This window comes from Aspergillus flavus, chromosome 2 (genome assembly GCF_009017415.1).
Source record: "Aspergillus flavus chromosome 2, complete sequence".
Classification (NCBI taxonomy): Eukaryota; Fungi; Ascomycota; class Eurotiomycetes; order Eurotiales; family Aspergillaceae; genus Aspergillus; species Aspergillus flavus.
Genome location: NC_092409.1, coordinates 5,522,386 through 5,535,319, shown reverse-complemented (window position 1 = coordinate 5,535,319; position 12,934 = coordinate 5,522,386). Strand labels below are relative to the sequence as shown.

The 12,934-nt window shown below is 48.0% G+C and overlaps 5 protein-coding genes across 5 annotated transcripts; 2 read left to right on the top strand and 3 right to left on the bottom strand.

Moving 5' to 3' along the window:
* Nucleotides 1-74: 74 nt before the first annotated feature.
* Nucleotides 75-1,350, top strand: F9C07_1963 (PLC-like phosphodiesterase; the record flags this gene model as incomplete). The annotated part of the gene is made up of 3 exons (XM_041285000.2): nt 75-262; nt 324-499; nt 590-1,350. The coding sequence occupies 3 exons, from the start codon at nt 75-77 to the stop codon at nt 1,348-1,350; spliced, it is 1,125 nt and encodes a 374-aa protein (XP_041143592.2).
* A 407-nt stretch (nt 1,351-1,757) lies between these two features.
* F9C07_2056841 (MTH1187/YkoF-like protein) lies at nt 1,758-2,520 on the bottom strand (the record flags this gene model as incomplete). The annotated part of the gene is made up of 4 exons (XM_071508595.1): nt 1,758-1,824; nt 1,962-2,064; nt 2,177-2,282; nt 2,452-2,520. The coding sequence occupies 4 exons, from the start codon at nt 2,518-2,520 to the stop codon at nt 1,758-1,760; spliced, it is 345 nt and encodes a 114-aa protein (XP_071364050.1).
* A 2,527-nt stretch (nt 2,521-5,047) lies between these two features.
* F9C07_2226613 (inositol-pentakisphosphate 2-kinase) lies at nt 5,048-6,147 on the top strand (the record flags this gene model as incomplete). The annotated part of the gene is made up of 2 exons (XM_041290317.1): nt 5,048-5,899; nt 5,944-6,147. 2 exons carry the CDS (start codon nt 5,048-5,050, stop codon nt 6,145-6,147), a joined length of 1,056 nt encoding a protein of 351 aa, XP_041143590.1.
* Nucleotides 6,148-9,232: 3,085 nt separating this feature from the next.
* F9C07_1965 (putative xylanase/chitin deacetylase) lies at nt 9,233-10,335 on the bottom strand (the record flags this gene model as incomplete). Its single annotated transcript, XM_041284995.2, has 3 exons — nt 9,772-10,335; nt 9,349-9,713; nt 9,233-9,294 (listed from the first exon to the last, which is right to left on the bottom strand). Exons 1-3 carry the CDS (start codon nt 10,068-10,070, stop codon nt 9,233-9,235), a joined length of 726 nt encoding a protein of 241 aa, XP_041143589.1. The 5' UTR covers nt 10,071-10,335.
* An 869-nt stretch (nt 10,336-11,204) lies between these two features.
* Nucleotides 11,205-12,829, bottom strand: F9C07_1966 (uncharacterized protein; the record flags this gene model as incomplete). Its single annotated transcript, XM_041290327.2, has 3 exons — nt 11,205-11,773; nt 11,825-12,695; nt 12,772-12,829. The coding sequence occupies 3 exons, from the start codon at nt 12,827-12,829 to the stop codon at nt 11,401-11,403; spliced, it is 1,302 nt and encodes a 433-aa protein (XP_041143588.2). The 3' UTR covers nt 11,205-11,400.
* Nucleotides 12,830-12,934: the final 105 nt, after the last annotated feature.

Here is a 12,934-nt window from a genome sequence, read left to right as displayed (position 1 = left end):
GCAGCCGTTACATATTTGACGCTGCTCATCCGGGTTGTTTAACGTTTATCATCACATATCCCGCCGCTGTCAATATGCTAGGGTTCGGCCTCTTAGCTTTGCTTCCTTTTGCTGCCGCCGGAACGGTGCTCCCGCGCCAAACGGCATGCAATAACTCGCCCGATTTATGCTCGAAATCATACGGCGAAATCACTCATCTGGGTGCACATGACAGTCCTTTTGTACGAGATGCTTCGACTGGCTATTCGACGTCTGGGAATCAGTAAGTTTGACAAAAGGCGATCCCATCAACCCCCTGCTTATTGTTACTAACCTTACTTCAGGTATTTCAATACTACGGTGCAGCTTGACGCTGGCGTTCGCTTGATCTCGGCTCAGGTCCATAAGAAGGATAGCGAATGGCATCTATGTCATTCTAGTTGTGAGTTGATGGACGCAGGGAAGCTGAGCACATGGTTGTCCGAGATCAAGAGCTGGTTGGATTCCAACAAGAACGATGGTATGTTAATCATGCATATTATACCCTCCTTATTGTTTCCCTGTTGGTCGATAATCAAAGACTGGCGCTGACGACGGTTCCCGTTCTTAGTGGTAACACTTTTACTGGTCAACTCCGATGACGCCTCTGCCTCCGATCTTCATGCGCAATTCCAAACAGCCAACCTTGTCGACTACGCATATACACCCACCTCCCAGACTACCGCGCCGAGCTCGTGGCCAACTTTAGAAAGTCTCATCAACAATGGAACTCGATTAATGACATTTGTGGCATCCTTGGATGCGTCTAAGAATACGGTGGCTCCGTACCTCATGGACGAGTTCACCTACATTTGGGAGAACCCTTACGACGTAACGAGCCCCTCCAACTTCTCCTGCAACCCCGACCGTCCATCCAGCCTCCAGAACGACCTGTCGTCTGCGCTCTCCTCGAATCGTTTGCCGTTCATGAACCACTTCCTCTACCAGACAGTTCTCAGCCTGGAATATCCCAACTCCAGCTACGTGTCGACCACTAACGCGCCGTCCGGCGGAACCGGCAACCTGGGCGACGCAGCCACTAAGTGCAAGGAAGCCTACAGCCGCCAACCAGCCTTTATCCTGGTTGATTTCTTCGACAAGGGCCCCGCCATCAAGACCGTCGACAACCTGAACGGCGTCACCAATGCCGTGGGCCGTACCAACCTAACGGCCGCCACCCAGACCAGCGGTGCCTCCACCTACTCCAACGTCTTCAAGGGACTAGTCGAGCTGGTCCAGAGCGCCAAACTGGGCTCCAACCCCAGCATGGGCGAATGGGTCTGGGTGGGAGGCGACTGGGGCAGCCTACTCGGCGGCGGCATCACGCTCTAAGCGGAAGAGATCCTTCCGATATCCGTCCATCTCGTTTCTTCATTCTCCAGCATTTTCACCATGTTAACGTGTTTAATTGGCGACGGACAAGCTTGAAATCAGCGCTGTTGCTTTTCGAGGCTGGGATCTTTACGGATTAGCCTCGCTGTCGATATTATTTGGAAAGTCACATGTACACGGGGACACAGGAAAACGGCGTTTTGGGTAAGCCATGACTTGACTTTGAATATAGATAAGCCTTCTTTTATGTTGTCCATATATACCAACCATATTCATACCATACCATGCCATGTACGTAGCAACCGTGAGATATCACCTAGAAATGGAATATACCCGAACAAACCTTCCCCTCCAACGATTGCACTAGATAAATAATACAGCGGAGAAAGAAATCATCGCAAAACCACTTACTCCTTCCCCAACAACTGCCGTACCTTATTCACCTTATCCTCGAATGACTGTTCCTTATCGGTCCTGTCCCACCCGACATCAGCCTTCGGCACCACAAACAAACGCACGACATTCCCAAGAGGGTTTAAAGGCGCATCCAACCCCCAACGCCCACAAATCAAACCCCAAAGACCCGAGAAAGGAAAAGGAAAGAAACCAACCTCGACCCAACCCTCACATCCGTCTGGATGCGCACAATCCCCTGCTGATGCAGAACCGTATGCGCCTGTCCAATAACCTGATGAACTTTGTCCCAGGGCCCCTCTGAACAAACATGCCACACACAGACACACCCGTCAGCTTCGCAATCGGACCAATACCAGAAGAACAAACAACTCATCATGGGCTCAGGGAGTGGGACTCAATCATTTCATACCGAGGGTTGTGCCGGCGCTGTGCATCACGTACTTGAGACCGGATTTCTCGATTAGGCGTTGGACGTCGGCGATTTGGGCGGAGACGGAGGGGGAGGAGGTGCCGATCTGGACAGCGAATGTGCAGGTTCTGGGTTAGTTGGATGGTCTGATTTGATATGATCTGGTGGAGTGGACAACATGTTGCATGGTCGGGTTGCATGTATACTGTTTGGTCTTTGCCGGAGGTGTTGTCGGGATTGATGGAAGGGTTCTGGAAGGGAGACTCGGATCTTACCGGGATTAGGCAGAAGTCTGCGGTGCAGTGGGCTGGTGTTGGGATGGAGGAGATATCGGAGGAGGCCATTGGGTCGGTGGTGTTGCTGGGTGGGTTATTTGGTTGGGTGTTTGATTATTGGAGTGATGGTGGACAATGGGTAATTTATCCGGTTCGGATTGGAATATCAAAGTTTAATCTCTGAATAGGGATTGTGTGAGGGGGAGAGAGAAAGAATGGACTTGGATTGTCTGGCGATGTTGACGTTGTTGAACTAAGACGCGGGGCAAAGGAACTCAAATGACATGCATGGAGGGGTAATTTATTATTCAATTCTACTGTTCAGGGTGTTCTTGCCAGAACTATGTTGGAAACTATAGATAAAGAGATCAAGACATTCATATCTTCTTGATCTTCCTCTCGTTCTTGTTCTCAGACAATATCTACATAGGTCGACACTGACAGGTATCAAGTCAAGTGACTGATATACAACCACCCCACTCGTCCTCGACCAAAATCACTATCATGACCCTCAAGTGTCATGGCCAACGAATCTTCATTGGGGCCGACAGGAACAGTCTCCACATCTGCTAAACATGTACGATGGATCTGATTCGAGGCAATTTGCCATTAACAAATGAACTCCGGTCGGATAAGCCTTGCCTGGTGGCTTTCTCAGTGAAATGTTGATTATTTTTGAATTTTAATCCATACCCCAGATCGGGTCGTGCAATAAGTTGCGACTAAAAACCCTGATCCCCGTCGGAATCTAATGATCCTGGAGCAGATTTGTGCTAGTCCAGTGGGATCGGCGGTTTCGACGCCTCTCGCAACTTCTACAGCTCCTTCGAATAGAGACACAAACATGTTGACATTGACCAAAGAGGCAACCGAGGGTAAAAGATATGATGGGAAAAAGAAAAAGCTAAAAAGATTCTCACCAGCCAGCCTTCCTCCAAGCTGACCGAATAACTATCACCAACAAAACGTATTAATAAACCTGCTATTAAATGCCAACCATGGAACCGACTTGATTTTATTTAACCCTTTTAGCGGTCTCCCTCTTCATTTTATTTATTTATTAATTTTTTTCTTCTCCCACGACCGCCCACTTGTTAAACTAGACCCTGCGTCATTGTACACCTGGACGTGATCGTCATTGTGGCCAGCCCTGTTGAGGGGAATTTATCCCTTTTTTTTAAACGGGCAAGGCATTGAACGTCAACGTCGGCTTCGACCTCATTTATGTACTGAACAGTGACCTACTTACTACTCCCTGCCGTCCCATCCACTCAGTCCACTATCTGGTTCAGTTTCCCTTTTCTGAAACAATAACACATTGCTCTGACGGAGACTACTTATTATTTTCTACTCCCCCACTTGATTCTCAAGTGCGACGTTCTTTTCTGGCTCCTTGATATCTGATTCCTCACTCTCATTCGCCCAAAAACGAAGCGGTGATCGCGGTTGTGGCAAACCATTGGGACATTCTCACGCTGTCGCTCTGACCTCTTTGATTGCGCAGTCTTTCGTATAGCTCTTCTACTACCTTCTTAGCCGGGTCTGCCTTTCACATGATTCTGTGGAGAATTTTCCCTTCTTCGTGATCGTTGACCCATCGACCGGTCATAGAATTCTTTATTGGTCTGCCCGTTAAGTACAGCGTCGCTGACCGCCTATCGTCGTCAAGCGCTGTGCATAAATCGCTCTATCCTGAGCACAGCAACTTGCCAGTGGTTTTGCATTTACAGACGTCTGTGTGCCCGACGCCTTGCGATCGCATTCGCATCGGACACAACTCCTACTGGCGCAATCCACTCACCTACGTTGCTTCGTTCGCAAGGTGCATGCGACTCATCGTCTGCCGGCCGAGGGGATTTCCTGGAACAATATCAAAGTCTCCGGTGAAGTTGTCTCGGCAGACGTGATCTGATTGGCAAATCCAGTCGCCTCAGGCTCCCAAGGCAAACGCCACGCCTGCTGATACGACAAGAACCCTGCACCACGCTGAAAGACTAGATCGGAGACTCTCCACTAAACGTTATCGGCTGGACATTGTTTTTTGGGGAACCTCCTCCACCTGTCTCTTTCTGTCCCAAGCCAGCCAATCCGCTCCGCGAAGGTAGTACAGCGGCATTGAGAGGTCATATACACTTGCCCTGGAAGTTGTATCCTCTTTTGTCCGCACCGAATTGGGCCAAAATAATACAGGCCAGTACAAGAACAAAGGAGCCGAGGCAAAGACGCCCAAAAATAATATTTGGTAGCGTTTGGGTGCACTACCACCAATCCTATTTTATTCTAGGTTTGCTGCTGTGTTGGGCTATTTTACAATCTCGTAGGAGGCTCTATCATCCGCGTGAGATCATCGCACCGGTGTAGTTAGAATCCCCTTTTGCTTTTTTCATCGCGCCCCATACCCCCCTGCTAGCTCCTGGAACTATTTATTCGCAGCGCACTTAAACTGCAGGGGATTGACACCTGACGACGTCGTTGGTTCTTTCCCCCGACACTCTCGACACCATATTACTGGGGTTGTAGGCGTTTGAAGCAATCCGCTGTGGCCATGCTTCTTCCGTCCAAAAAAATCCTACTTCACTACCTCACAACTTAACGGATGACCAAGCCCAATCTATTAGAGCTCCCAATAGGGACTCAGCTCGTCTATTTGGCAGAGGGCGGTGCCAACGTGATCTATCGCATCGTCTCCGCGAAGTCGGCCATTGCGTCGAAGAAAGAGTTGCCCCTGGCAGTTAATGGTGCTGGGCCTGGTGTGGTAGACTCCTCTAGTGTCCCACCTGAGTTTAAAGGCAAGTTGCTTCGATTGCGGAAGGATACACCTTCCGGGATCCCTTATCAGGAGATCGCTCGAAATTTCGACAAGAACATTCGCCCTCTCTTCAAGCCGGAGGAGCTTGTGGATCAGGAGCTGGTATGCCTCCCACGGGGACTGATCCAGCACTGCAATGATCAGCTGCGCGTCGCCGAGATGGACGGCAAGCGTTCCAAACGACGCCAAGGCGTATATCTGGCTACTACTGAGCCATTTGGACTCCTGATCACCGACATGACCACCTTCAACGACACGGGCATGGTTCTGGCCGAATTGAAACCGAAGTGGCTTTTACAATCACCATCGGCGCCGGCTACTGCTCGCAGATGTCGTACTTGCGCAATGCGTGATATGAAGAACCACGAAGCGTGGACGAGGGGCGGGAAGCCAGAGCGATCGTTCTGCCCGCTCGACTTGGTCTCGGACAAGTTCGAGAACGTCCTGCGGGCCACTCGGTCGGTCAAGGGCTGCAAAGACCCGAAGCGGCTGGCGAAAGTGCTGTATTGGAATGGGACAATGCAGAAGCTTCTCGCTCATCAAAGAGCACATCGCGATGTTGGGCTACACGGCCCACCGGCGCAGTCTCGGGATAAGTCACTCGGAATGACCCTCCGAGACTGCACGATGTTCATTAAGGTACGTCATTTCTGCTATTGGCGAGTGTCCTCTAACATAGATAGATGCCGAGCGACGAAGTGGGGACTGTTGAAATCCGTCTCGGTGATCTGGACCTGAAGACGGGAGCTGGTGGCAAAGCGAAATACTGGCTGGATGTGGAGAAACAGTTGATCTCCGAGGGCTGGTACTTGGGGTCGAAGACCTGTTCACACATTAGCGATTGTGCATTACAAGGATCCCGAGGTCATTCGCAGCCGTCTATCTAGTCCGATTCTGTTCTAACCATTTCCTAAGGTTTCTAATTATTCTAATAGCGACAGACCCTGGATTGGGTGTGTTGAGTTACGAAGATCGCATGATGATAGACTGCAACTCTATCTTTTTTATAACCAGCAAGTTACGTTCGGTTTCCTGCATTTGGGAGGTATTCGTCTTTCAGTTGTTCAATCTACATGGGTTTGTGTACATTAGGGTTTGCTTTTATTTATCTAGGTAATATACCAAGTTTAGAGAACGTTTAACCTTTGACCTTCACAACTACGTCTACATTTATTCAATCTTATGAACTTTTGCATAGTGATTTGATCTTTATCAAATCAGATACTCTCAATTGAGTCTCTCAAGATGGGAATATTTTCAACCCCGGCGGACTGTCAACTCAAGAAGACCAATCCTACGATATACATATCGAACGAGGCCGCAACTGTTGCCTCCAATTCCGGACATTCGTATCTCCCCTTTTGAAAAACTCTACGCAAAAGATGAACTCGACGTCATCAATCCTTCGAAATCAGACATACTGCGCAGTCATGGTATAATTCCTTACCGACTATCGCCATCCATCTGTCCATCTGTATCCACAGTTAGAAACACTCTATACCGATGTTCGTTCACCATCAAAAACTATATAAATCCATCAAAAAAAAAAAAAAAAAAAAAAAAAAAAAAAAAAAGAACAATGGTCTTTCTTATATCACTCCCAAACTCCCTTAAATCCCAGACTAAATGACAAATACAGTGTCAATCAACAATATAAGCCTAATATCTGACCCACGAAAAACAGAATATACAACAGCCACACTAGGCCTCCTCGAGTCCCCAACAGTCAACCGATACAATATCTCATAGAAATATATATCTCTTCCTTTCCTTAAATTATGAATTCAGAAGTAACCCTTTTTCTACACCATCCAGCAAGCCCGATCCCAGTTCGGTCTCGATATAGACTAACTTATGACACCCAACCAAAAGCCGTGCAACCATCCCACGAGAAATACAGAAGCTTGTCGATTTCAATCTCGCTAGTACTACGTGTCCAGGTCGGGAGTGCAATACTTGGGTTTGCTTGGGAAGCTTGTGCTTTGTTCTTTGTTCTTGGTTTGGTTGATACTATTGAATTTGTTGTATCTGTATAATATGGACGGATCTCCGACGATGTGGTGAGTTGTGATCTGATTGGGTTTCCAATCATTCTCATAAGTAGACCAACTACTCTTTACTAGAGATGAGTGATACTTTGGATAAGGTGTTAATGAGTACTCAAGTGTATTCTATTTCTACCCGAGTATACATACATAAATCCACAGTCCCATCGCCACATCACCCTCTCCGTCTTCTGGATATACAAACTCAATAATATCATAAGTCCACAGACCCAGTAGGGTACCCAAAGACAAAACCGAACCCAACCTTCTTTCTACAAAAGCGTCAACACAGAATCCACATAAACCGAGATTAGATTAAGATCAGATTAGATAGATGATCCTTCCACTGAACCATGTTTCAGAATGATTAATGATCAATGCTTAACCATATATCAGGAATCTATAACCTAAAGAATACAATAAAAATGGTCCGAATCTAGAACTTTCATTCCAGTTTGATTTAAACTATAGCCATGGCTGAGTGGCGTTGACTTACTCTGTGCTTATCATGGGATAATATATCTACATAATATAACTACATACATACACAGACACCACATAACGATAAAAAGACACAAATATAAATGAGCACAGACCCAACAATCTACACGCAAGGACACAAACACACATACACACATAACACGTATATTATAACATACCCAACGGCTATACTAACAACACAAACAATTATCATCCACCCTAACAATACTTAAAGCAAGACTTAAGAAAATATTTAAAAGAAAAATTATAATAAGAATTACCGTCTCCTCCCCGCACCCGCCATAGGCGCCGACGGAAAATTATACTCCTCGCTCCAACTATCCTTAGCCGGTAGATACAGCGCACAGTCCTTGAAGAGGTCTCGTATTGAATGAATGAAGTGTGAGAGGCGGGTTTTTAGGGACATTCTCTCTTTTCTTCTTCCTTCTTTTTTCTTTCCTTGATTGATTTGAAGAGATTCGATTTAACTTGATTTGACCTGGTTGATCTGGTTGATTGACCCGATCAAGTATCTCCCCCAAGTATGAACTCCTACAGAACAAACGGTGAGTAACCCTATTTCAATTCATTGGGTATGGAGAAAGGTACCTGAATTGGGTAGATGTCGCTCCCGCGGTTGGGCCTTATATTATGTACCCCTATGCTTATGTTGTGTGACCTTGATATAAATCTCTGCTTGACTATCTGACGTTGACTTGCCAGTCACAGTCACAGTCACAATGACTTGACGGCATGTATCTTTCTTTGTTTAAGTGAATCTGGTTCCTTGGCTCTGGGTCTATGGTTAACTGTTAATTTTCTTGTATTCTAGGTCTTCTTTTGAGGTCCAGTGATGACTTACAGTCTTGACTCTCTGATAGGTACTAGCAGTAGGTACTAGATACCAAATCCCCACTTCCCGATATTAAAATCTCCGGTCCCGTTTCAAAAACCCAGGACGGAAGAAAATACCCTTCGTAGATAAAGGTTACAGTGACAAGAGGCGCATAACTAGTGACGTGTCGGTGAAGTCAGGACGGATTTGAATTAAATCTTGTTGAATAACTTGAGTTCGGGCCGGACCGAGATCGGGAAAATGGAAGAAGGCAAGAGTCAGACTCTGGACGGAGTATATAGTACGAACTGCTATCATCCATGGTTCTGCACCTGGTGTAACCCGCTATCGTAGATACGAACTGTGAGAGTATTTCTACAAGTGTCTGGGCTTTCTTGGCTGTTCTTTGATTTTGGGCTAAGTTTGGAATTGCTGTTTCTTAGCTCAGATTTTACGTACGACTATACTATAGACAAGGGGACTTGATTCATATATTTGATGATATTTATTGGATTTTCGAGGCTAGTCTGAAAGAAACTAAGAAACACCGCTATACGCTATATCGGCAAAAGAACATGGGATATCCAAATTTCAAACTATACATGTCAAGCCCTAACGGCCTTTACGGTACCACTCCGCTTCGGCCTCACCGAGGCATTCTCCGACGGTAGTCACTGTGTCCCGTTAGCTTTCTATCCTTTACACCAGGGAAAAAAGGAAAAACATACTCTTAAAACCTCTCGCCTTAATCTCCTCCATCATCCGCCGAGCGAGACTAACCACCGTCTGCTCATGGATATCATGAGCCAGCACGATGCTACCACCGGCATTCAACTCATTAACGAATTTCTCATAACTAATGTCAATCCGCGAGACATCATTATTCTCGTAATCCTTAGTATCAATACTAGACTGGATAACCTTGTAGCCCAGTTCATTCATAGCCGCAAGGACCTGTTCGTTGACTTCAAAATACGGAGGCCGCATGTAAGTGGGAATATCTCCCATGGCAGACTGCAGAATCCCCTCGAGCTTCGTCATCTGTTGCACGATTTGCTCGTAGCTCAGGGATGGGAGACTGGCATGCTCCAATCTGCAGGGGTCAGTTCTCTTCGGAACAAAAGCCTGGGCGCGTCAGTGGGGGTACGTACGTGTGTGATCCGACCTGGTGGCCTTCGCTCCTCATGCGCCTGATCGTATCGGGATATTCCTGGCTGCCTTCACCGATCATGAAGAAGGTGGCCTTGGCTCCGTACTCGTTCAGCAGGTCGAGCAGTTGCGGCGTGTAGCCCGAGGGACCGTCGTCGAAGGTCAGGGCAACGGTGTTCGGGGTGGTGCAGCTCCTGATGATCTGGCCGGTAGGGACGGTGGTGATGGCGTTGTTCAATGGTGCGGACAAGACATGGGGAGTAAGAGTCATAAGAAGTGAAAGAGTGAAGAATGTATACATCTTGTATATATGTGCGTAAGTCTGACGCGGTATCAATGGAGCGTATAGTGAGAGTGATCACTGCGATGCTCGGGAACAATTGTGCAAAATAGACAGCGAAGGCGAGAGAGAAAAGATATATACGAAGCAAAGGCAAATGATTGTTGTGCAAGAAGAGGCAGGAAAGTAGTCAGGCGATGCTGCTTAAATAGTCTACTTCATCTGGGATCAAGCAAAGACTCATGATATCCACCAAGAACAATAACTGTGAATATCCTGGTAGCGCTCTAGACGAGGTTACACATTTCTATAAAATGAACCAGCTCGTAGAAGCAAGTAGGTACATCCCAGTACTTATCTCTCTAGAGGGAGTCGACCTGATATAGGGTGAGCATTGACTTCACATGATAGCTCTAGATGCACCAGGCAACCGCCTCATTGGCCAAGATTCGGAAATGAGCTTTCATATCGATCGGCAGCTGTAGGTAGTCATAATCTTCCGGTACGTATATTTTATGCAAGGAGGGTTGGGTGGCTGGAACAACAGCCAGAAGAGTGACTCGACCCTTGTTTATATAGCCCTAATATCCCTGTCGTTGGATACTCGCTTTGACCCGACGCCCAGATTTCGACAACCCATTGGCTACGAGGGTATACGTATTTATAGAAAACAAAGAAAGAAATGACCTAGTTGGCGACTCTCAGATCCCGCAATACCCAAGGAGGGGATAGACGAGTATGTGCTGGCCGTCATAGACTGTTGCATGGGTTATCTCCCATTGCCAAAGTATAACAGCACGCTATTGAAACCCAACGTGGAAGGGGCACATCCTCATGGTTGCCACTGCCACAAAGGTACCTAAAGACTATTCTTAGACACTCGAGTCAGCAGGGGGACGTCGCAAGGAGGGTATATGATGTAAAGCAATTGCTTGTTGTCGAAGAAACCACCTGATAGACGAAACAAAAGGAGCCCCAGTTACGCTGGAGACCGAGATTGTCCAGGGAACGATAGCCGGAGTCTGTGTGGCGGCTTGCAAGCAGTATCCCTTTTACTTTGATTAATTTGAGATGGGGCCTGGCCTCATCCCTGTGCTCAATGCTAAAGGTTGGGGATCAGCACACGGGGCGCTGTCATCCTGTAGATGGAGAACTCGGAAAATGGTATCAATCCAAGATTATATCATCACACTATAGCTATTAACGTCCAATTTCCTTCATCTCTCAGCACCTCATAAGAATTAAGTACGAATACATGGTACACGAAGTTATGAAACTATAGCAACGGAGATCCAATCAATCACTTTTCTCCAATTGTTCCATCTCCTTTCCAATCTCTCGCCGCCAAAGATTACCTCTTGGTATACTTCTTCATGGAGCGCTTCTGGCCCCGCTCACGCTCACGCTCAAGGAACTTCCGCTGCTCCTCAGCGTTCATGCCACGCAGAATGCGCTCCCGCTCCTCCTTCTTGATCTTTTCAGCTGCCAGCTTGCGTTCCTCGGCCTTCTCCTCCTCGTCCGCACGACGGAGCTTCTTGATCTCTTCCTCACGCGCGTGGCGGACCTTACGCATCACCTCGGCGCGGAAGTGAGCCACGGCGACGAGCCTGTCAGCGAAACGAAGGAATTGATTGAATAGCGGGATGGAAGAAGTGTAGCCGGAAGTGGATGAGGGAAGGGACAAGCAGATATGGACACGTTTGCGAGGGACGGTCTCCTCGATCCTATTGAAAGAGGTTAGACAAATCGCAAGCATGTTCGTTCAAGAAACTCACTTCAGAGGCTTATCGACAGGCTGGTCTGTGACAATGAGATACTTGAAATTGTCGCCGGCCTTCTCAACAGCCTGGATCAATTCCGGGGTGAGCAGCGTCTCGGTGATCTCGGCACTTTCCGTCATGACGGTCACCCAAGGTGGGAGCTTCGGGTTCTCCTTGGTAAAAGTCATAGAAGCATCGTAGCGGTCCTGACGGAACTGACGCATGTGGTTCTTGTGCACAATGGCCCAGATAAATCCATCGTAGGTCGAGTTGTTCACCTTGAGAGAAGAGGTATCCTTAGCCGGGACCGGGACGACATCCTTCTCCTTGCCATCAAAAGTGTACGCAATAGCCTCGTAGGTCTCCGTGGGGCTAGTCCAGCTCTCGAACAAGAATCCAAAAACAACGTCCATCCAGTACGTAATAGGGTTGTAACGCTTGGGCAACTTGATGGAGACGTCAACAAAGGCCACGTTTTGGCGACCAGTGGCGTAGGAAACGAATTCCTGAGGAGACTTCTCCTTGATGATCGAATCAGGGGAGGACAGCACCGCGGCGGCCTCATCCTCGGACCTTTGGATGCCATTGAAACCGACCACCGCGAACTCATTCTGGAGAGAGGGTGCATGGGCTTGGGCCCATTCCCGAGCCTTGCGACGGTTCTTCCGCGTGCCCCAGAGGTGGAAGACTACAATCAGAAGGATGAATGGCATGACCATTGCCTCCTGGAGGAAGTCTTTGGGGGACGTCCGCTCCCAGACTCGGTACCATTTCGTATACGGAACAGCGCTGACACCCGGGGTACTCGACGCAGGAACACCAGAGGACACAGCTGCGATGATGGAGGCCGGAGAAGGCTCAGGTGCTTTCACAAAGTCCGCAAAGTCTGATTGTCATGAGGACCACGGTCAGTCAACTGTCCAACCCCAACCCCAACCCGATTCGATTACACCTAGACTTACCATCCTCAACCTTTGCTGACCCCGATGGCTGGGAGCCGCCAAACATGTTCTTGAACATGCCCGCCATGATGTGGAAGGGAGAAGAGTGAGCACTGGCGGGGTTCGGAGCTGTCAAGAAAGATGGCGACGTGGCGGAGAAGGAGGAAGAGAGGGAACGGGAAGG